We start from the raw sequence: 26,186 nt of genomic DNA on the forward strand, positions 1-26,186 counted from the left end.
CCTATGGAAGCTTTATTAATTTTCAACTGCTGCTGTAACAAATTCCCCCAAACTTAGTGGATTAAAACAACACAAATTATCTTACAGTTAAGTAGGTCAGTCTCACATGGGTTTCATTAGGCTAAAGTCAAGTGTCAGCAGGGCTATGTTCCTCTTTGCAGGCTCTAGGGGACAATCAGTTTCCTTGCTTTTTCCAGTTTTTAGAGGCCTGCTTCCTGTAACCGGTGGCTCACAGTCCTCTTCCTCCATCTCCAAAGCTAGCAACAGAGGGTACTGTCTTTCTCAAATTGCATCACTCTGACCTGCTCCTCTCTTTTTTTTAGTATCCATGTGGCTATAGGATCCCCTCAGCTAACCCAGGAAAATCTGCCTATTTTAAAGTCAGCTAATTAACAAGTTTAATTCCATATGCAATCTTAATTCTTTGTTGCCATGTAACATACATATTTATAGTTTCCAGGGATTATGATGTGGATATCTTTGGGGAGCCATTATTCTACCTAACATAGGAGGTTTAAACCTATAGACCTAAAAATAAAAGTCATATCTAGTACCCAGTTTTTACTTGGTCCATGATATAATTCTGTTCTGGCAACCCCAAACATTCAGTATCTTTAGAGACACAAATTATTTTTGTGAAATGGCTAATGTAGTATATTTTACTGAATGAAAATGGATATTTTAAGCCAATTGGTTATATGTGAATTATTTTATTATTCCACTGATAGGTGGCACAGTAGCTCACAAAGTGCCAAGAAACTGAGTTTCAAATGAAAGTCATCCTATTCCTCCTCTTTTATTACTGATTTAACTCCATACAAGGGAATCACTACTGGCTGGGAACCATGAAAAATACTGCTCAGACACAGTGACACATAATATTTATATTCACCTGCTCTCGTTTTTTTTCATGAAGATTTTTTGATAGCTGCATCAAAGAATTCTTTGTTGAACAGTTCCTTTTCACGGGATTTTTAAAATGCTTAACAAATTATCTGCATGTTTAAGTACTTTTTTTAGCATGAGAGTTCAGACATTTTTTAAATTTACTTTTTAAAATAAAATTCTTCACAGATTTTATAGATTATTTTTCTCCCATTCAAAAATAGTTTTGAGAAAACATTTAAATTATAATTATACCTCCCAATTTGTATTTCAGTTTAAATATGTCATCACTTTTATTTTTACCTAAGAAATCACTTGTAATATACCTTCTCCTTTATAAGCACCACATAATTTTCCATATAAATCGTGATAAATCCTCATAGTGCATGCATTAACCTAAAAAGCAAAGCAGTATGTAGTGTTTAAGTATATACAGTAATAACAAAACCCATTGAGACAAAATGTGTTTCATGTTTCCAATTGGAACAGTCAATCCTTACCATGGAAAGTGCCAAAAGGATTTTTTTTTCTTTTTCTTTTCTTTTTTTTTTTTTTGCGGTACGTGGGCCTCTCACTGTTGTGGCCTCTCCCGTTGCAGAGCACAGGCTCCAGACGCGCAGGCTCAGCGGCCATGGCTCACGGGCCCAGGCACTCTGCGGCATGTGGGATCTTCCCAGACTGGGGCACGAACCCGTGTCTCCTGCATCGGCAGGCGGACTCTCAACCACTGCGCCACCAGGGAAGCCCGCCAAAAGGATTTTTTATAAAATATGATCCACATAGAGAGTACTATAGCCACATATTCTGTATCTCTTCTCTATCTCTATCAATTCTTCTACCATATATGGAAATCCCAACTACAATCTAACATTCTTCTGCCCAACAGAACCATTCAATCCCTTTGATATGATGTGCTATTATTTATTTTTAGATAAAGTTTGATACTTTAAAATAGCCTGTTCCACCATAATGTGTATGATTATCACTTAGCTTGGGGATAAATTATTTTACACATTTCTTAAGACCCGTATGTAGCTTCTTATAAATCAAACCTAAGGTCTACAATTTAACATACTTCATATTTTAATTTTAAAAATCACCTTCACCAGTATCCTTTTCTTTAAATGAAGTAAGATAATCAGGAAGACCTTTTCCAGCCTAAACAGACAATAAAATAGCCAATAAGAAGAAGGAATATATGAGGTGGAACCCAAATAACAATTCCAACATGGGATGCTGACCATTTAGTTGCTTCTTAATATTATTAGTTCCTTGTATTAATTAGTAATAAAGTGAATTTAACCTATTAGCCTGATGATAGCTTATATGATCAATCCTACTTAGAACTTTAAAATCTTGACATGAGGTACTTCCCCGGCAGTCCAGTGGTTAAGACTCCGCGCTCCCACTGCAGGGGGCACCGGTTCGATACCTGGTCCTGCATGGCACGGCCAAAAAAATCCTGACTTGATCTTTGGATATATTACTAGCCTTCCCTCCATCACTAATCTACTAATCTAAAACCCATGGCTTCAACAAACATTTACTGTGCACTTACTAAAAAGCAGGCACTCTTTTAGGCCCTTAAGAGTTCAGCTGTGAACAAGAAAGAGTCCTAAGTCACCATCTCTTAGATGACTGGACAAGCCTATAACTACCAACCGTATTGTGATAAGCCAGCAGTACTACAGTAAGAACAATCTCCCCTGGAATATAAGTCAAAATTAATTCTTCCTGGAGAGTTGAGGAATTTTCTATTGCACTGTACATCACTGATACAATTAAAGTTAAATATGAGAAAGACCAATAGTACTGTTTACTCTGTTAATATTGTACTAAACAATATTAAACTTAAAAAGCCATCAACAACAACTGAACAGATTTTGAAGACAAATCATTGGACCTTGCATATCATACTCTAATGCAGTGATGTCTTATTCTTACATCCTTTTATCCAACTCAAATATAAATGGACCATTGTAGGCACTAAATAAGTATTCATTATGTGAGTAAATGAATAAAGTAAATTGCGTTACCAACTTGCTCCTACCTATCCCAGTAGTCTCCTTGCCTTCCTAGTGCTTTGGACTGTGTCAGTCCTCTATTGCGTAATCAAATTTCTGGCCCGTACCTGCCTTGTTTCTCTTATTCTCTCTCCCTGTGCATCGAGAAGATGTCCCCATGAATGCATATAAACACACACACACACACACACACACACACACACACACACACACACACACACAGAGGAAATAAGGCAGTACAGCTCCCTTTACATCTCTTACCTCAGAGATCAAACTAGCTTAAGTAGAGGGAGAAGCATCCAGCTAAAACTTTTAAGATATGGGTAAAGTTAATCTAAACCACTCTTGAGAGAAATAAAATTAGATATGTTTGCTCTGTTTTGTCTTTATTCCACAAATATATGACATTCTCCTCAGAGGATAGCAGATACCTTAATTAATATCTTAATACTCTCAATATTCATGTGGGCTCCCAGATAAGAAAGGAAGTTATTATGTCGTTTGCCTAATCCTGGCTTCAGTTAAATATTAAATAGCAACATGGTAATTTGTGAAGAATAAAACCCAATTTTGAACATATTCCAATAAAAATTATGAAAATAACCATTTTCTAAGGTAGATGAAATACAAGACAGATAATTTCACAGGCTATGCTCTCCATTAACAGTTATTAATGGAAAATATTTCTTTTTTCACATAACCATTAGATATTATGATTAGAAACCACTAGAATATCAAAGAAAACAGCTGATCTCAAATGCAGTGTGCATAATAGGAAATAACATAAGGACAGATTTAAAACAAGAGACTAAGAATAATTTAACATGTACCTAAGACCACAGAAACATGCTATCCTGATGCTGGTTAAACAAAGCACATAATCTTTCTGGGGCTCAGTTTACTCAGGTGTGAAATGCAGTGTGAAAGAAGAGCATCCAAACAGTTGGGAGAGCAAATGCTAAGGCCTTGAACTGTGTAATATCATTCTGGATGCTGTGCATAAAAGGTATTGAAGGTAGAGCCAGAATGGAAGCAGAGCCTGCAGTTAGCAAGCTCTTCCTGTGGTCAAGGAAAGAGATGAACACTTTTTGACCCAGGGTGGTGACTGTAAAGAGGGAGAGGTACCAAAGACTTAGTGATCAATTCTGAAAGTATAACCCACGAGGCATCATGATGGATTGAATTGAAATTTAGGGATAACAGGGATTGGTGAAAGGATGATTTGCAGGTTTTGCTCTGAGCAACTGAGCGAATAGATGATGGCACCATTTACTGGTCTAGGGGAAACTGAAAGAGGCTATCGCTATGAAGATATCTGTTCAAATGATCATTTTCATGAAGAAGATAATGATATAGATATTGCATAAAAATTGCAGATACAGTTTATACTCAAATACAGTTCACATTAAAATTACATATGGGGCTTCCCTGGTGTCGCAGTGGTTGGGAGTCCGCCTGCCGATGCGGGGGACGCGGGATCGTGCCCCGGTCTGGGAGGATCCCGCGTGCCGCGGAGCGGCTGGGCCCGTGAGCTATGGCCGCTGGGCCTGCGTGTCCGGAGCCTGTGCTCCGCAATGGGAGAGGCCACAGCAGTGAGAGGCCTGCGTACCGCAAAAAAAAAAAAAAAAAAATTACATATGAAACCAACCTTTAATTTTGAGGCAACAAGTTGATGGAATATTTTACTACAAATACTTATAATACTTCATTTTATCCATGTTTAAAGCTGTTTAAATTACCAACCTCAAGTAATTTAAAAGACTGATTTATTATTACAAAGATTCCTGATCCATGCCTTTAAGGTCTATGCAGACACGGTCAGTTCAAGGGAAAAAAAGAAACACCCTGAACTCATCCATGTGTTTAGAAGACAAATTAAATAATCTTTTAAATAGCCCCAGGATGGTCAAAGTCATTAAAGAGCAGAAAGCTAATAAAACAACTGTTCCTACTAAATCGTCTGCTAAGTTTTATAAGTAGATGTCCTCCCTTATATATTTTATTGTCAATATATGTTATTGAAAAGTAGTTCTTCCATAGCTCCCAAAAAGGTTAAGAACCTGAGGTGTATTACAGGCCAATTTCTCTTGTCCATGTTGACTTAAAATAGTTTAAAGAGCTTTTTCTCATGTTGGAGGTGATTCATTGCACTAGGTTTAGCTTTTAAAAACACCCTGCTCAAACCTATCAGTGTCTATGTGTGTGTACATGCGTGTGCACACATGTGGATTTATGACTTTTGCCAACGTGAGCTGATGCATCAGTCCTAAAGAACAGCTTTAAACATGTGAGAAAAAATCCAGTATTAGAAATCACACATATTCAAGAGAAAACAATATCTACCAAACCTTATTCATAATGGTGAAGGACTTTATTATTTAATAAATCAATGGACTTTGAAAGAAATAAGGAAACAGAACAGCAGGTTAGGTTCCTGCTCTAAAATCACCTTCACTATTTACAGATTGATGTATTTAAGTCCAGTGAATAAAATTAAGGAAGCCGAGCAAGGACAACTGTAAAGATCCACTGGATTTTACTTTAATACTCCACCTGAAAGATTATAATGCATCCACATTTTCATTGGACATAAACATTTATTAGAAGGGGATGTTGTTTCCAAACATGTTTCATACTTTTAAAAATATTCTACTATATGTTACTTAATTTGTGTGGATGAGGTCACTTTCTGTCATGTATAATAGTTACCCATGTACTTGCTTGTTGGCTCATACTGAATTGTCAGTTCCTTGGAAGATTCTATACCTTTTGTTTTTTTATGCATCGGGGGTATATAGAACTCTTTCTTACATAAAGTTGTTAATCAATAAGTGATGAATTAAAATGAATTTCTACTTGATAAAATAATGACCCTGAGGCAAATAAATTTTAAAAGGGTTTTTAGCGTCTGAGACAAACTACAAGGTCAGAAATAGAAGGAGAAGCTCCAAAATTTCTAGTTTATTAGTGGTACAGGTATATCCACTCACTGGAGAAAAAAATCCAAGTCTATCTAGCTACCTGACCAACACTGAGCGTTACAAAATCATTCTTTTTTATTTTTAGGTTAATCTATACGCATTCAACACAGTAAAAGACACATATTAGGTAAAATAATATTGCTCTGTAATAATGCTGGAATTGGCTTATATAAGTAACAAGTGTTTAAGTTCTGACAGCAAATTCTAATTTCAAAAGTTTCCATTTCTTCTGTAAGATTAAAGTTCTCAGAATTATTACGGTTATTCAGTGCCTCCTGATCAATTTCAGAAGATTACTTTAAACAAATGAAAGCATTCCTTCAAGCACTGGCTACCTTTGACTGCCATTTGCCTCACCACTACATATTAAGATTAAGGTGAAGAAGAATGGAGGAGTTATCAGTTTTTCCTTTTGCAATATTTTTTTGCTTAAAATATATGTTTCCACTTACTACGAATATACAGATAATATCATTTAATAGAAAACTTATGTCATATATTACTGAAATCTCACTGCAACTAGTATTTGTTTTTGGTTCTTTTTGTTTTGAGATCAATATGTAAAGGAGATCGTTTAATTTTACTGGAGGATGTACACACAAATCCTTTCTAAATGGAAAGAGACAACATACTGTTATGTACAAAGATTTTATATCAACCTTTTCAGATAAATATACATTTTAATGAAACTCCAACCAGCTTTCCGATGGGAACTTTGTTTATTGTGTTGGTTGACTGTTTTGTTTGAGACTCATTTTCCTTCATCACCCAACCTGAAGTGTCCCTCTCACACTGGTCACTCTACATCATACCTCCATGTTTTATTTTGCTACAACACTGTCTCTTCCCTCAGCTTTACAGAATTATAACTGACATAAAGCACTGTGTAAGTCTAAGATGTACAACACAGTGATTTTATATGTGTATATATTACAAAATGATTGCCATGTTAAGTTTAGTTAACACATCCATTACTTCACATAGTTTCAATATTTTCTTTTTTTCCATAGTGAGAAATTTTAAAATCTACTCTCTTGGCAACTTTCAAATACGCAACGCAGTATTGTTAACTATAGTCACCATGATTTACACTACATCCCCAGAACTTATTCATCTTATAACTGGAAGTTTGTACCCTTTGACTACTTTCACCTATTTCCCCACCTCCAACCCTATGCTCCACCTCTGGCAACCACTTCTGTTGCCTGTTCTCTGCTTCTATGAGTTTAAGTATTTTTTAGATTCCACAAAGAGAGATGATACAGTATCTGTCCTTCTCTGTCTGACTTATTTCACTTAGCATAATGCCCTCAAGTTCCATCCATGTTGTTGCAAATGGCAAAATCTTCTTCTTTTTTATGACTGAGTAACATCCCGGTGTATACATATACCACATTTTCTTTAACCATTCATCCATTAGGGAACACTTAGGTTGTTTCCATATCTTGGCTATTGTAAATAATGCTGCAATGAACGTAGGGGTACAGAAATCTCTTTAGTTTCCTTCAGATATATACCCAGATATAGAATTGCTGGATCATGCAGTAGTTTCTGTTTTTAATTTTTTGAGAAACCTCCATACTCTTTTCCGTAGTGGCTGTACCAATTTACATTCCCACTAGCAGTGCCCAAGGGTTCCCGTTTCTCCACATTCTCACAAGCACTTGTTATCTCATCCTTTCAATAACAGCCATTCTAACACGTGTGAGGTGATATCTTATTGTTTTTTTTAATTTTATCTTATTTATTTTTTATACAGCAGCTTCTTATTAGTTAGCTATTTTATACATATTACTGTATTATAAGTTGATCCCAATCTCCCAATTCATCCCACCACCACCACACACACCACCCCCCGCTGCTTTCCCCCTTGGTGTGCATACGTTTGTTCTCTACATCTGTGTCTCTATTTCTCCCTTGCAAACTGGTCCATCTGTACCATTTTTCTAGGTTCCACATACATGCGTTAATATATATTTGTTTTTCTCTTTCTGACTTACTTCACTCTGTATGACAGTCTCTAGGTCCATCCATGTCTCTACAAATGACCCAATTTCGTTCCTTTTATGGTTGAATAATATTCCATTGCATATATGTACCACATCTTCTTTATCCATTCGTCTGTCAATGGGCATTTAGGTTGCTTCCATGACCTGGCTATTGTAAATGGTGCTGCAATGAACACTGGGGTGTATGCGTCTTTTTGAATTATGGTTTTCTCTGGGTATATGCCCAGTAGTGGGATTGCTGGGTCATATGGTAGTTCTATTTTTAGTTCTTTAACGAACCTCCATACTGTTCTCCATAGTAGCTGTATCAATTTACATTCCCACCAACAGTGCAAGAGGGTTCCCTTTTCTCCACACCCTCTCCAGCATTTGTTGTTTGTAGATTTTCTGATGATGCCCCTTCTAACCGGTGTGAGGTGATACCTCATTGTAGTTTTGATTTGCATTCCTCTAATAATTAGTGATGTTGAGCAGCTTTTCATTGCATCTAATATTTCAAACCGTCAGATTTACTTGTGTTATGAAAATGTAAAGATTAATTTATCTCCTACTTCCTTAATACTCTATATTTTATGCTTTTTTTCTTATTTTTCACATGCAGTTCTTCTATGTTTTGGTGGAGGAAAAATAGGAGATACAATAGTGCAGAGAAAATTACATATAAATTATTTAATTTTTATCCAGAAGCTTACATCTTATTCATTTTTATATTTGTTATATTTTGAATTGGGTGGGATTTGTCCTTATTTTTAGCCTTTTCAAACCTGGTTCCTGCACCAGGGTTCTCCAAATACCCAAGTACTCAATGATTCTTATTGTTCTAGGCTACTCTTTCCCCACTTCCTGCCATATATGCTCAGACTCCCTTCGGTTAACAACAACTATACCAATATCATCGTCTACTATTATGTTTTAGGTGATATGAGGTACATTTATCAAGGGCTTCACCACGTACTCTTGCCTATTGAATAGTATTAATTTTAAATAAAACAGTTCTCAAGAGATCTCAAAAGAGCCACTCCTCTTCCTCAGGCATATATGTATATTCATTTCACTTTAAATGCTTTCACCTATAGCACCTCTACCAATAGAACATTAATGAAACAATTTTTAAAACACTTTTCCAAGGTGTTCACTTGTCCAGCTGATTCTATACAGACCCAAGTTCTCAACTGGCTCCAATAATAAATCCACACAAAGAACTGCACCATACAGAGAAACTTAGATATTCAAGCCTAGGTAAAATGTACATTTTTACTTAGTCCTTCTTAGAATTCTCTCTCCCTGTCTCTCTCTGTCTCTCCCTTTTTTTGCCAATCCATATTTTAGAGAGTAGATAAGAGATGTTTACATCACAAGCTGATGAGGAAATATCTGAGATAGACGTTTTGGCATACCTTAAGCGATGCTTTTGCCATCTAGAGTTAATAAGAGAGAGAGTAGAAGGGAATATATTCATAACTGGTTAGTGTTTCGCTCTGATAACTTTCGTGTGCCTTGGATACGACCCCAAACTTGCAAGATGTGTAAACACCCTTCCACTTTGATTAATTATTTAAGTATTCTCTGAGGGAGATATCATAGTATCGAGACAGAATCCAGTATCTCTCTTGGTCTGGACTCCTGTTTGTATGACTTTTACATTTATTTCCAGCATATTTGGAATCAATTGATTGATGTCCCTCCGTTTTAAAAGAAAGTCAATTAGCTCTGTAATAAAGAGAGCAACTTCTTAATCAATGCAAAGAAAAAAATCAAGGAGGAAGACACAAATATTCTGCATTACAATTATTTTCTGTAGTAGTTACAAGCAGGGAATCTCAACTCCAACTCACTAAGCTGAGTGATATAGGCAAGTTACTTACACTCTTCAGTCGTAAATGGCCATAATAATAGTGTCTACTTCCTGGGGTTGTCATGAGAATAAAATAAAATTATACTTATAAAATGTTAATTACTGTGCCCAGCACTTACAAATGTTTGGACAATATTACACCAGAGCACATCAACATTCCCGTACAAATGCTACTCTGGGTTTCAGAAAACAAGAGTTTTTCTGAGATTCTTGGGAACCAGTTCAACCACCACACATTGTTAAATAAAAAGTTATGGTTGCAGAAGAAAAACTATATTTTCGCAAGTGTGCTCACCAGCATCTTGCAAATACTGTGACAATTACAGGAAAAACGTATTATAATTATGAACCAGTTTTCAGGAGACTTGTTGAACATCTTCAGTGTAACTGAGTCTGTGTGCATGTGTACGTGTGTGTGTGTGCATATGTGTGTGTGTAACGTCGCCACTGATGAATTCAACCTATAGTTCAAGTTTGCTGTGAAGTGTAAGATTATATTCTGGAGCTCAAGGATATCAAGGACTACCACCCAGAAATGCAGCTGTGAACCAGCAAAATCCCTCAGATCAGGAAACTGGAATGGGTGGGAAGGTCACAGGAAAAACAGTAAGATTTTAAATGCGTAATTATTTAATTTTGGGAGAGTTGCCTTTATTCTACAGGAAGGCAAAATAATTAGGAAGATCAGCTCTCTCTAATTAAGATAATTTATAGGACTATAAAGGGAAGCAACATTTAATTTCTGCAATATTCCAGGCACTTGACATATGTTAGCTACTATTTCTGAATACGTATTACAGGCTAAATACTTAACAGGCATTACTTAACTTAATCCTTGCAGTAACTGTATGAGGTAGATATTATTGATTCAACTTTGCACATAAGCAAAACTGAGGCTCAGAAAGTTTCTCAGTGCCATATAACTAATTAATGGCAAAAATTGGATTTCAAACAAAGGCTAGTTGGCTGTATGAATAAAAGGTTAAATCAGGCCTAAGCTTGCCTAGAAGAATGACCAGAGAATTTTGTTTACCTAGAACTATGGAGTTGAGATAACTGGGAAAGTTGTGCCTCTTCTGTTTGCTAAATAGAACTGCTCTTAGGCTAGTGGAGGATGGGCTGTGAATTGATACGCAGGCCTTTATCTTCTGTTACTAGAATGGTATTAAATATTGGTGGGAAATCGTGGCTAGAACTTCTTTGTGTCAAGTGGCCCACACTGACCCTGGCTCTTTCCCCATGTGGATAAGGGGCAAATGTGTGTATTTTGGGTGTTTCTGGGCCACCCAATGACATAAAGATTCCATGCCAGCATCTCTCATGCTTTGTATCCTTCTATACAGCTAAGTAAATGCAGTATTAGATTACATTCTACTGCATCTGTGAGTATAACTGCCAATTTGATCCCCTCGCAGCTACAGTGATATTGCAGGCTCCAATGATTGTTATATCCTGTCACTAAAAGTCATATATCCAGCTGAAACACAGACTGTTTAGCAAAACTAATCCTAGATAAACAGCTTGTGATTAAAGCCAACCTATTTCTGGCATTATTATCAGAGATCATGAAGTTAACTAAAGGCGTTTGCTTCTTTTAAATGGATTTATAGGATCACAAACTTGTACTGTGGAAAAATTATTTTACTGCCATTTAAAATTTTTTTCTGTACTTTTATTATCCCTTTGTTATTATTAAAAATTCCTCTGGAATAAGAGGCTTTATCAGCTATGCCAATGAAAGAGATATTTACTGGCTGAAAAAGGGATCATCAAACCCCTGATGACAAGGCACAGCGATACTAGATACTAGTTAGGATCAAAGTGAGAGAGGAGGAGAAAAAAAGAAAAATAAATAAAAGGACAAAGAGCCAGGGACCACCTCTGCACACAGGTTGTCCTGGACAACGCTTTGGTGGAATCATTGTGTGCGTGAGAGCATCATTCTATCACAAACATGTCCGTGAAGTAATAAACAGAAGAAGGGATGGAGAGGGAGGGAGCTGTGCGGACAGCAGATAAGGCAAGTCCCTTAATCCTAAAAGAGAATGTTTTTGGTAGCCAATCTTACATGATGGCTAGTTTATTTCTATTTTATCTGGTGGACAAACCATTTCTCATTAACGGTAGGACTGTTAGCAATAAGCAATGCTCCAGTAATTGAAGATTTGAACAGCAGGCTTAGTCACCTCTCGAGGAAGAAAATGCTAGAGGTCTTAAAAAAACATGGGACAACAGATTCTGGGTTTTATCCTCTAAAAAGACATACCTAAGGAAACAAATGTTCTATTGCAGCTACTTTTACCTTGGCTATATGATAGTCTCACCTGACTAGCTTTTAGAAATTGCTGGTGTCAGGGCCCCATCTCAGACCAATAAAATCAGAATATCTGCTCCAACCCCAATGTTTTCATAAATCTCCCCAGGTGATTTTACTGGGCAGTCCAGTTGGAAAGAATATGGACTCTGAGGAGAGGTAAAGCGGAATTCGATTCCTGCTCATCTTTCTATTGGCTGTGTGATCTTGGCTTTAGTAAAGCTCTCTAAGCCTCAGGTTTTCCATCTATAAAATAGGATAAACTGCCCTAGAACTACTGTGTAAAAGAAATGTGAGGTTCCTAAAACATGGTTGTCCCACTTAAATTTTAGTTACATTTTACCAAAAAGAGCTTTGCATATTTGAATTTATATCACTGGTGATAAATTAGAAAAATATTTTTAGGGGAAAACTGTGTTTTGATTTGAAGTAAAAGTTTACTCAGCAATAATTTTTAAAATCTCACAAGAACGATACTGCAGAACAATTGATTATTTCTAAAAAGTAAAAACACTGGATTTCAACCATCTTATTAAATATTAATAATACATAACATCCCCAAGCACTTAATAGCTGTTACAGTTCCTTCATCTGTCAAGTAGATAGCATATGACCCACTAACCCCACAAGTTTGCCATAAGCCAATAAATCTAAGAGTGTATTTTATTATTTTTAAGTATAATCACAAGACTACTGTAAAGTTTCTGGTCCCTTTCATTAGAATTAAATCCCATTTTTGGGCCTCCCTGGTGGCGCAGTGGTTGAGAGTCCGCCTGCCGATGCAGGGGATACGGGTTCGTGCCCCGGTCTGGGAGGATCCCATATGCCGCGGAGCGGCTGGGCCCGTGAGCCATGGCCGCTGGGCCTGCGCATCCGGAGCCTGTGCTCCGCAACGGGAGAGGCCACAACAGTGAGAGGCCCGCATACCGCAAAAAGGAAAAAAAAAAAAAAAAAAAATAAATCCCATTTTTATGAGAATGAAATTATCCTGTTATAAGAAATGGCATCAACCAAGACTCTAGTTCATTACTATTTTATCCAAATACTATTGTAAATTAATTTATTTTCATCTTATATTTCATATTCTAGCTGTTAAATGGCCCATGCATTTTTATAGAGAGAAATGATTTAATTGGAAAACATATGTACCAACCTGATACCTTTTTTCCTAGCACTCAGTTTTAAGGTTTTCAGATATCCATTTGCAAGTTCTGTGATATATCCTATTTTTTTAATCAAACACAGTTAATTCCATTTTGAAGACTGTGAAATGAACAAAAATGTCCCAGCTATAAGCAACATATCCTTTACTTTCAAATACCATCATTGACTTTATTAAAACCTCAAAGAAATTTCCAAACTATGCCATTTTATTTTCATTTTCTATAATTGTTTAAATATTCAAAATGTTTTTTTTATAAAAAGGTCAATTTATTATACCTTTTGTTTGGTGGGATATCAGTGCCCTTTAACACCCTACTATTCAAGTACAAATGATTATGTTTACAAAGTATTTACAATTTCAGTCTTCTTCCTTTATATTTTCAAACACAATAACTATCTGGTTACAACAGTGAACAAAAAATCCTGAAGGTGGCAAAAGGGAAAGCCTCTGCCTTAGGAGGCTCACTGCAGCCTCCTGCTTCCCCTGGATCCTCCAAACACTGCCCAGCCTCCACTGGAACAAATGTCTCTGAATTAAAGAAAAACTGGGTGACTGCTTTCCATGGTGGCCAATTCTAGATTGACAGTGTTTTGGCTGCTGTCTTTATATTTTATGTTCTGAAGATTTCTCTCATTCATTACCATTGCATTACGTGGGAACCCTGTTCTACAAGGTAAGGTGGGATTCTGCCAACAATAACAATCTGAGGAAGCCTGGAAAACAACATCCTAAACTTACACTTAATTCTTAAATTTGGAAGGTTTAGTTTAACCTTTAAAACAGAAGGCCAAGAAAACAATACACTGGAACTTTTACCTAAATGATACTACTGAAGACTATGAGGTCAGTGGTGACATCAAGATGTTACTAAATCGTGTGATACCAGTAAAACTATTTTCTGTCCCATATTTTGCAATAGGGAATCGCTGAAGAAAACACACTTCTTTCACTTACACAGTAAGACAGGGCAGGGGTTCCACACTGCAAATATTCAGACCCCAGTTCTGTTGTCATAGAAAGCTTTTGAGAGGTTTTTCTAAATTCTCTTCTAGTGTTCTAGATTAATAGAGGACTTTTATTCAGGTAGCTATGTCTAGGATATTCTAAACACTCAACATTTCACCATCACCTACAAAGAGACCATCAACACCCCATGAAGGATAAGAACAAAACCAACAGGCTGCACAAATTAAAACAGGTTGAAAAGGAGAATTCCCTTTTAGTTCTGCACATTTGAGGATTAAAAAAAAAAAAAAGTAGGAACTCTTCTCAGTATCCAGATACAAAGCACAGAAAGCCTCCTGCATGCCGTACTCTCTCATTACAGCACGTGCTGAACCACAATGAACAAGTGAGAAGGCAAATTATAGTGTTCTGTTTTGGCAAAATGCTCTTAATAAGTCTACACCCTCCCATGATAAACAAGAAACACAAATATCAACTGCAAAACATTTAATTACTCATAGTTGCTAATATCTCATGTATTACTTCACATATGAGTCTTATTAAAATCAATAACAGAGGAGCAACACATATTTTTTCTAATATATTTCCTTAACAGTCTAATGGACTCCTAGTGATGATACCTGGGGACACCATCCACAAGATATGTATTATATGTCATTCAGCATTGGAACATGGTGGATGTATTTCCCAACTGTTTAAACAATTTATAGATGGCCTGTCAGTCATTCAGTATTATTTTTTATGACTGCATAGGCCTAGGATATTATATTTCCCCAACTTAAATAAAAAACAGTTGTAAAAACCATCCCGGTAAAGTAATTAAAAAGAGATTCCCAGTTACCTAGGCAAGGATTATACTCAAATGCTTCTGAATAAATTTGGTATAGAACCTCATCCACTATGCAAATATTAAATCACACGATTAGACTATATTTCATTATTTAAATTCCACAATCAGGACTTCCCTGGTGGCACGGTAGTTAAGAATCCGCCTGCCGATGCAGGGGACACGGGTTCAACCCCTGGTTCGGGAAGATCTCACATGCCGCGGAGCAACTAAGCCCGTGTGCCACAACTACTGAGCCTGTGCCCTAGAGCCCACAAGCCACAACTACTGAGCCCATGGGCCGCAACTACCGAAGCCCTCATGCTCCAGGGCCTGCACGCTGCAACTACTGTGCCCCCGTACTGCAACTACTGAAGCCCGCACACCTACAGCCCATGCTCTGCAACAAGAGAAGCCACAGCAATGAGAAACCCATACACCACGACGAAGAGTAGCCCCTGCTCGCTGCAACTAGACAAAGTCCACGCACAGCAACGAAGACTCAACGCAGGCAAAAAAAATCAAAAATAAAAAAAATTCCACAATCAAGTGAGAAACTATATTACTTAACTGTAACAATGAATAATACTCCTCTTATTTTAACAAATAAACTCCTAACAGAAATAAAAAATATAAATTGGCTGACTGTTTTCTATAAGAGCAAAATTGGATAAATTATAAAAGAACATAAAGATGAGGAGAAAATACCAAATTATGGTATAAAGGGTAAATTCAGGCCATGTACTACACACACAGATATCATTTTTAATGTTTGGAGGTCTCTTTATTACCTAAATGGGTGAATTTGGGACAGTTACATTCAATTATTTCTGTCATTCAAAAAACCGAAATGGATCAGCAGAACAAAAATCACTTCAATTCATTAGTGATTGGCTCAAATTGTCCTGAAAATATTCATTTTCTATGTTATCTGAACTAAGAATAAGGTAGAAAATAGGATATCAAAAAGAGATGTGAAATTCATTCTCTCTTTCTCTTCCCCCTCCTTCTCTCTCTCTCTGTCTCATGTGCCTTTGTTACCTTTTCAGGCTACTGGAAGCTATATATTAATGTATTAACTTTTTAAATTTCTATTGCAATAAGCAATTTGAAAGTTCTCCATCAGGAAACAGGAGATCACAACAGTAATATCTTAATGTTAGTATAATCATCTCTATCACAATATTAATATAGTATCTTTATCCTCATTTTTATGCTAATATTTGTATACTACTATTGGTAACCTTTTTACCCACGTAGAAAGTTTTTATTTATTTATTTTGCTATGTATTACAAAGTACTGCCTCACTGCCCCTTAAAGATTTTTCTCCTATAGTAGCAATTATAAATCTGAGGATGCCTCAAAGTCATCGGCTAAAGTCATCTTTAACTCAAATGCATTCAAGTATGTTAAAGTGGCAGTGGACAGTCAAAGCTAGTTATGCAATGTGTCTGCCCATGGAAAAAAAGGTGTGTAAAAAAGAGGAAGGTTCAGGATAAAAACCTAAAAATAGTCAAGGATATTCTAATAAGTACCCTTACTCTAATGATATGCAGGCTAGAAATATGTTAATCACATTTCTCTGGACTTCTGCATTGGCCATCAGTTTTTCTAAAGCCTCATTATGTATCACTGCTGGTCTCTGTTCTAAGCAATGCTAATAGAAGTATATATTTAAAGTATTTAACACAGTATTTCCCAAATTCCTTTGCTAAAAGGTTGTGTTGAATATACATTAAGCAAATGAGATGGCAACACTAAATCTACTAATGTAGCCCATTCCTTTGCTAATACAATAATGCCATCTCTAATTTGCTCATTTCAACTGCAATCCACTGATGTTCAAAATTAAAGCAATATTTTCATTATTACATTTAACACTATTAAATGATATAATTTGGTTTTAATGATCAAATTTTAATATCTTTTAAAAGAAATGCTGGAAAAAGTGGTCTCCTGCTGACATAATAGGAACATTATTCTGCTATTATCATATCTGTATAAGCAGTTGATGATACTTTCTATTTTCCGTAGTAGAGTAAGTAGACTAAGAACTGTTCTTCCAAGAAACTCAGGATTTAGTTTTAGGTAATTACAATTTGTATTATCTCTAAAGACTCTCTGTCAGAGATAATGATATACATCAACAAAACAGTACAAAGGAACATATATTTTGTTACTTTGTCATCAAAAAGGCAATGGCCGGGGCTTCCCTGGTGGCGCAGTGGTTGAGTCCGCCTGCCGATGCAGGGGACACGGGTTTGTGCCCCGGTCCGGGAAGATCCCACATGCCGCGGAGCGGCTGGGCCCGTGAGCCATGGCCGCTGAGCCTGCGCGTCCGGAGCCTGTGCTCCACAACGGGAGAGGCCACAAAAGTGAGAGGCCCGCGTACCGCAAAACAAAAACAAAAACAAAAACAAACAAACAAACAAAAAAAAGGCAATGGCCATTTTAATATATGTACTATTAAAATACTTTTTTAATATATGGAAAAAAGAATATTCTGCACTGCAGAGAGTTTGGCTCTAAAGAGTGTGAGATATTTACAATAATAACTTCTAGTTGAAAGGTTATACACATGAGGAACACCAGTATATTCCAACCTCATTAAATTCTCTGAAAACAAAGATATTCCACAATGGGTTCTAGAACAAAAACAATCTAAATGATATGAAATGAGTGTGCCTGTCCATAAAAAGTTCGAGTTATTTATTTTAATAACACCCTTCTGAGTTGGTATGGTTTTACTCTTTCCATTTTAACTTAGTGTAAACTACTTATTACCATTTCTTGTTGTTAATGGTATCAAAATGTGATGAACAGAACAAAGCTGGAAGAAACAAAAACGCCACTTGCTCAAACGATATCAAACCCAAAAAGAGGCCTTAAGGACTTTCTCTTTTATAGTAAAAGCTATATATTTTCTCTTGAATATTTTTTTAAAGACTAATCAGCTGCATGCATGCAAAGTGAAGTCGGAGATCATTTATTCAGGAGTAAAACTTTCCAAAAAGTAGAGCTAATTCGTGGAAAAGTAGACTCTAAAAGCAACTGAAGGACTTCCCTGGTGGCACAGTGGTTAAGAATCTGCCTGCCAATGCAGGGGACATGGGTTCGGGCCCTGGTCCAGGAAGGTCCCACATGCCGCGGAGCAACTAAGCCCGTGCGCCACAACTGCTGAGCCTGCGCTCTAGAGCCTGCGAGCCACAACTACTGAGCCCAGGTGCTGCAACTACTGAAACCAATGCACTTAGAGCCCATGCTCCGCAACAAAGAGAAGCCACCGCAATGAGAAGCCAGTGCACCGCAACGAAGAGCAGCCCCGGCTCGCCACAACTAGAGAAAGCCCGTGCACAGCAACGAAGACCCAAGGCAGCCATAAATAAATAAATAAATTTTAAAAAAATAAAATAAAAACAACTGAAGAGTGATGCAGGGATTAGCCAGGCAGAAAACAGAATCTGTGTCACCATCCTCATGTTGTTAAAATGAAGTGGATTAAAACCAAACTAATTGGCTTGTGAATGTCATTTTGAGGTTACAAATATTTCTTGAAAGCCCTAGTGTTCATCAAATTTGACTCTCATCATTCATTTTTCATTCTAAAGTTACCCTGGTAAGCCACAGATGATGTGCACATCATCTTGCCCATCACAAACGGAAATGACTTACTACAGTCAAGAGTCATCTAGAACCGGCACAAATTTTTATCCCCAATTTTTTTTATTACTTTTAGAACATCTACACTTTGTTATTGACAAGGAAAAGCTGAAAAGAATTCTCTTAATGCATAAAGTATTGTGTGGATTTGCAAACAAACCAACTTGTTTGAAACTCAGGGAAGCAAACAATGCACGTGAAACCCACAATGCACTACTGTGAGTGTCTTACAGGGAAATCAGGAGAGAAAGTGAATTGAATGATTCACAATAGGATATGTTTTGAAGGAGATAAACCTTTTATATCTATAAGCATAAATATGCATAAATTATTAAATTTTACCCTACTAGTACTTGTTTTTGCATATGTTAACATTTAAACACACCAGAAACAGCTCCTGAAATTGCTTATGCTAATGCCTATTGCTACTCATTTTAAAAGGTAATTCCACTTAAAACCAAACCTCAGGCCTCAAAACACCAATTAAGGCCAAACAAAGCATACCAAAGTCGATATATGCAAGATATGAAAAGCTCCAAATTATATTTCAATGACTTTTTAATTTATACATCAACCCAATCAATAAAGCATATGTTTAAAGTTCTAAAAACATTTTTGGGCAGGTATCTTTTAAGCCAAATATAACTTCAATCCCCCCAATAATAAAAATCTCCCCAAATATAAAGCTAAATGTTTCATTAGCCTCCTAAGGGGCATATTAGATATGAAACGAAAATTGCTTTGGGGAATAGCTGACAACATCATGTATAAGCTAAAGAACCAATAATTGGTTAAATAAAAATATGAACTTCTGAAAGGTAATTACTATACAGGACATACAAGAAGTCCATTGAGTCTCGCCTGTTAGATACATTGAGTAGCCTGTTCTAAGTCTTAGATTCTAAGAGACGCTATTCTGTCTTTTGTGACTAACTAATCAGTAAATAAAAATCCTTATGATTTGGTTAATTTTTTTTCTTTCAACTATCATTGATATCGTCTCTTGGAAAATACTGAGCGATAATTTTTAAATGCATATTTGAGTACTTCCCTAATACTGGCAGGAACTTATAGACACTTAAAAATATAATTTAAGATTTATTCTGAATCCTTATCTTATTGAAAGCCAAAAAACCTTTAATAAACCAGTTTAGGAGACAATGCTCTTGGAAGGGAGTCCATAAATAGCAAAAGTTTTCGGATCAAAGAGTTCACTGGCAAAATGAAACCATAAGTGGTAGTTTGATCTCTATTAATCAGCTTGTATTTCATACTGTACCTGGTTGACTTTGAATTATCAAGTTTGAGTTATTATAATGGTGTGCCTATATGACATGCATTTCAACATACACTTTCCATTTAGGAGAACATATGGAATTGGGTATATCAGGCTATTTTATGCTATAAAATATATTATTTATTTAACTGACCTTTTCTGATTATAGGCTTATCAATCTATTTTCTGACTGTGATTTGGATGCCTATCTAGGTTCCTTTACTTCACTGATTCAGAGGAGGACTCAGAGATCAAAAGCCATTTTATCACTTAGCAAGGAAAAGATCTATTTTAAACTTACTCTTACTGTTTTACAAAAGGATAAGGCACACACAAGAATATCCCAGACAACAGAAACTGACTACCATATGTGGATTTAACGAAAAACAAAAAAACTATTAACAGGCTTATCCTTCAGATTCATACACTATAGCTTTCACCCTCAGGGGCTGGAGTCATATTTTCCTTATGTCTGCCCTCTCTACCTCACTAGAGTATGAAAAAACACGTATTATCAATCGGTACTAGGAGTCAATAGTGAGGTAACCCTCCCCCATCCTGCAAAACAAGGAAATATGATTGATACAACTTCTCCCAGCTAAACTGGGGCAGGAAGGACACTGACCATCTACTGAAGCAATAATAAGAGGCTACAGGAGTCATGCATTATCTAAAGGAGAAGAAACATTTCTAATGAACTTAATCTGATTCCAACTTCACAAACATTTCTATTGCTATAATTTTCCCTTCCCAAGTCCATGTGCTTATCAAGAGCAATATAGAGGTCAATTAGATATGAGTATTCTGGTTCTTGTGATTGTTAAATATCTCATTTAAAATAAATGAGCTTCCATTTTGATTGTATATCATTTTTTTTCATCTGGTTTAAAGTTAACTCCCCCACCACTACCACCACCATATGGATCTTCTATCAATAAGATGAGGTAATCAGGTTTTTGGGTCTATAACACTAGATTCGATTCTGGTTGATGATAAATTCACCAGTGAAAGGCTATCCTCTGAGTTACTTCAGAACTTTTCCGGATGGGACCTATGACCACCACTCAAGGATCTCCTTATTTGGGATTGATTCAATTTTCCAAAGACAAAAGAATTATATAACCCTACCCAAATATCAGCTTGTACTGTATTGCACATATCAATCCCACTGACACTGCCTCTCCAACTTCTGGGTTTAGAGTGTGGTAAAGCCTCAAGGAAGTTGAGAATATAGTCTGCAATTCCAAAGAAGTTGGCAAATTTAAAAAGTGCCTCATGGGATAGAAGAAAAGCAGAGGTCAGGAATTATTTTCCCTCTAATCCATGTGTTTGTAAGATACGACTATGCAGCACCAGAGATAAGGATGAAATTTAATTAAGCGTAATATTATAAAAATATAAATACAGTACTGCCTGTGAACTAAAGCAGAAAACAAATAACCATTCAGTGGAGGACTTCCCCCAGAGTGACAAATTACAACAAAATCAGCGCCAGGAATAGATTTCCTGATTTAAACAGTAAACCATGTTGCCTTTTATGGAGTATATGAATGAAATTGGCAAGAGTAGCTAATTATTTATAGCTGATTAGTCTATCAAATCTCTTGGTAGAATAAGCAAAACATGAACTTTTTATAATTATTTGGAGTCAATATACTCTAAATGCAGTATACTTCATCTGTGAGGCATATACATTCTAAAGGCTTGAATTTTTTTCCCAAAGTTTTACATTTTAGTTTTAGATATTGGTATTCTGAGAACTAAAATCATGTATGACAGTTAATAATGTACTTCAGGAAAACAGAACATTTTAAATATACTTGGAATACAGAAAAACACAATGCAGAGTTTCTATTTTGTGCTTACTTTGTGGAAATGTTAAGCCTGAGATGATAAACATTAAACTATGCTAAAAACAGTGGTACTTTAGAAATGCACCAACCTTCAGGATCCAGTAGTTTCTCTATGCCTAAATGATACTTGGCAATGTTGAATGCATGTTCCAGTCGTTGTGTGGCTGACTGCTGGCAAACCACACTATTCCAATCAAACAGGTCTGGCCTGAAACACACACAAATATAAAGACAAATATAAATCAATTTAAAATGTTTCATGAGATTCACTTCAATTCTTTCTTAGATCCCAGACCAGGGATCGAACACATGCCCCCTGCCGTGGAAGTGCAGAGTCTTAAACACTGGACCACCAGGGAAGTCCCCAGTTCTGATATTTGACTGACAACCCATGCCCACATTCCTTAAGAGTTGAGTGTTACTCTTCGGTACTCCTCAATAACATTTCTCATTTAGACAAGTCATGATTTTAATAGAAAATCCTGAAGAAAACAAAGGAGAAATTATTCTATCTTATCCAAGCAACAAAAATGTGTTCTTCTCATCCAGTCTCATGGATTTGAATAACAGCCATTTGCTGGTATCTTCTAATTCTATAAGCCTAGCCCAGACCTCCTCCCTGAACTTCAGACTCTAGATCCATCTGCTTACTCAGTAGCTCTACTTAGAGTCATCACAAGACTCAAGCATCCAAAACTGACCTTCTGATACTCATCCCCATTGTACCACCACCACTCACCTACCTCTCTTATAGTTCTCCCTTCCTCAATAGTCAATGACAAGGTCAAACTTGTAGGTACTCAGTAGAGAAACCTTGGTGTCAACTTTGATGACTCTTTCACTCTCATACAACACTTAGTTGGAAATATATCCAGAATTTGACCACTTCACACTATCCTCGCTGCTAGCACCATAATCCAAACCACCATCTTAGCCTGCATACAACACTGCATTAGCTTTCTAACTGCTCCCCTATTCCCACCCTTGCCCTTGTTAATCTATTCTCAGCAGAGCTGTCAGAGTGATCTGGTAAAATGTTTCATCATAACCTTCTCAAATCCTTGCTATCGAGGGAGTAAAATTCACTGACTTAACTGCGACCTACAAGGCCCTACATGGTCTGGCTCCCCATGAACTCTCTGATTTTATTTCTTGCCTCCCTCCTCGTATTCCTCAAACAGGCTAGATAGTTTCCGGCATCTGCACTTGCTGTTCCCTATGCCTGGAATTCTCTTCCCCCAGACACAGACGTGGCTCACTCCTCCCCTTCCTTTGGGTCTTTACTCAAAAGTCACATTGATGAGTCCTTCCCTGCCCTTCCCCCATCTAAAATTGCCTGCCCCCAAATCAAACTTACACAGCATCATTTCCTATCCCTCTTAATTGCTTTATATTTTTTCTCATTAGCACTTAACTACTATTTAACATACTATACATTTAATTAATCTTATCTATTTACCTATCTCCCACACTTGAATGTAGAATACAGAATTATTTTTGCCAGGTTTGTTCACTTCTAGAAACCCAGCGTGACACATAGGAGGGGCTCAATAAATATTTATTGACTGCACCAGAGAATGGATGAGAACATACTATATGAATATCATTTTACTTAATAATGGAGAAAACACAAAGTCGTGTAAGAGGTCGTCCTTATCCTATAAGGATTTTAAATCTAACGAGGAAAAAAAATCCATACATCACAAGTTACATACATTTTAAGTGTGACAAACACAGATAATAATAATATATGGTTTTCTAAAATCTGAAGAGGTCAAGAAAGTTTTTTTTGAGGCTTAAGGGACTCTTAAATGGTGGTTTGGGTTATTAAAGAAAAGTGCTTGAGAACAGATTCTAAATTGCGTGGATATTAGAGAATCAGAGTTTTTAGGGAAGAAAAGAGCAGAATGTGCCCAGTCAGTCAGGACCTCACAAGCCTGGCTCCACTGGGAGATTTCTAGTATCAAGTGGTGGGAGATATGGTTAGGAGGAGGATTGGGATGAGTCTGTAGAAGGCCCTGGCTGTTAAGGAATTACAATTTTACCCAACAACATTGGAAACCATTAGTTAAGTGCTTCTTCACCTTTCCTGGATCACAGATACCTTTGAGAATCTGATGAGCACTATGAAACTTCTTACCCAGACAAAATTCCTATCCATAGCTTTCAACAGAATTACATAGAATTTTAGGACATTTGGGTCTGTCAATGGACTCCTGCTTAAGAACTCATGCTCTGCAAGAGAAGATGTTTCAAGGACGGGGTTAGCTGCTATTTTCTAAAACCAGAATTCAAAAGAAAGGTGCAACTTTATTTCTCCTTTGACTCTCATTTCCTTTTCTCTACTTGCTCCTACCCTGTTTAATTCACCAGACTTTTGTGACTTCTTAGTAAATCTAATTTCCCCTATATACTCCAAGTTACCCAAAACAGCTAAAAACCTTTTAGAACCTAAAATATGTATAAATTGGGAGCTGTCTCTAGTAGTGGAAAGACTCTTAAGAAACAAAAATTAAATCCTAGACTATTTGGGGGAAGTTTTAATTTCACTGTGCAACCTCTGCCCCATCTTCATTTCTCCATCTCTCACTAAGGGGAGTGGAAAAGAATATAGGTGGGAGAGTGTGGGAAACCAGTTTCTCACCTACAGCAAAGTAAACAAGGTTAAATCAGTATGATAAAAAAAATAGGATTACTTCCACATTTAAGCCCCTTTCCCTTCATCCCCTTCGCCTTCTCCTTAGCCACTAACTAGTTACCTGGGTGACGAGTTATCTAAGTCATGCAATCTATTTGAGCTTCAGTGTTTTCATTTTAAAAAGAAGGAATTGGGCTTCCCTTGTGGCGCAGTGGTTGAGAGTCCGCCTGCCGATGCAGGGGACGCGGGTTCGTGTCCTGGTCCGGGAAGATCCCACATACCACGGAGCGGCTGGGCCCGTGAGCCATGGCCGCTGAGCCTGCGCGTCCGGAGCCTGTGCTCCGCAACGGGAGAGGCCACAACAGTGAGAGGCCCACATACCGCAAAAAATAAATAAATAAATAAATAATAAAATAAAAAGAAGGGATTGTACTGAATGACCTTCGAGGTCTCTTCTAGCATTTAAAATCAATCTAATAAAATGTTTTAAATCATTAAAATTCACCATTTATTAACATTTTAAATAACCATGATTTTCAAATGCATAAAGAATTGTAAAACTAACCAACTGAAGAGGAAAGCCACATACCTTCCCATGCTAACCTAGACCACAAGTCATAAATAAGAATGTGCCACCAATGATCCCCACACTTTTGAGGAAACCGACATACTGAACGAGATAACATAGCCTAGTAGATAAGCAGAGTCCCCTACGAATCCATATCCTGGCTCTACAGCATATTAGCTGTGAAAAGATTTCAGTCAAAAATGGAACCAGAGGATATGAAATGGAGAATTTCCCAAATGTGCCCTCAGAAGAACAGAACTTCAGAATTCAGAGGCTGATTTTCTATGAACGCCTGTTTTACAGAAGTTCAAGCCTTATCTCCCAACCAATGAATATCCACCAAGAATCCCTCCCCATCCTCAAGTCAATGAACTTACTGCTTGCACTCCGGCTATACTGCCCCCTCTCTGTGCTACTTGCCCATACGCACAGCCTGCCCCAAACCCCCAACAGGCTCGCCTGTAAATTGTTACAGCATGTGTTTCCCAAACTGCAATTCCTCTGTTGTTCCTGAATAAACTGAATTTCTGATCATTTGACCTTGCCTCCGTTTATCTCTGTTTAGGTTGATATAACCAAATGATCTTTGGGAAACTGAGGCACAGAGAGGTTATGTGATTTCCCTATTTGTGAAATGGGGACAATGATAGTATGTATGTCATGAGAAACAGATGGGTTATTTTACTTAGAACAGGGCCTACAAAATAATAATTGTTTAAAAACACTAACTTCTATTACTTTAAGGTTAATTATATTTATAAAATAACAGTAATACATTTTCAGTGTACAGATTCAAGCCAAGAACCTATACTTACAGAAGAGATATAAATGTTACAAACATTGTTGATGCAAGAATAACAATATAATGACAGAAGTGGAGAGGAGAGAAGAGGAGGAAGTATGTATGAGGGTGAAAATTTCCTCAACCTTCATTTCAGGTGGTCAACAGATCTTGTCTAAACTTGATGAAAATAAGTATACCACTGTCATTTAAAGTCACACAGGCAACAATTATAAGAATAAAATGATTATAATATACTGATGAAATCAGGAAACAGATGGGGATAAGACATAATATTTGTGGGCTTCATATTAAGGAATAAATCCATCTACTATCAGAAATGAATTAATCAAGAAATAGATAATTATGAAAACCGTCAGAAAG

The 26,186-nt window shown here is 36.8% G+C and overlaps 1 protein-coding gene across 2 annotated transcripts in view; it reads right to left on the reverse strand.

Moving 5' to 3' along the window:
• The window catches only part of DMD (dystrophin), a 2,064,872-nt gene that overhangs the window by 1,645,667 nt on the left and 393,019 nt on the right, over positions 1 to 26,186 (reverse strand). For both annotated transcript variants that reach the window (XM_082609524.1, XM_082609523.1), the window contains exon 7: positions 21,905 to 22,023. In XM_082609524.1, coding sequence (XP_082465650.1) covers positions 21,905 to 22,023 — 119 coding nt within the window. The remainder of the gene's footprint in view (positions 1 to 21,904; positions 22,024 to 26,186) is intronic.

Source organism: Mesoplodon mirus (genome assembly GCF_964341445.2).
Source record: "Mesoplodon mirus genome assembly, chromosome: X".
Lineage (NCBI taxonomy): Eukaryota > Metazoa > Chordata > Mammalia > Artiodactyla > Ziphiidae > Mesoplodon > Mesoplodon mirus.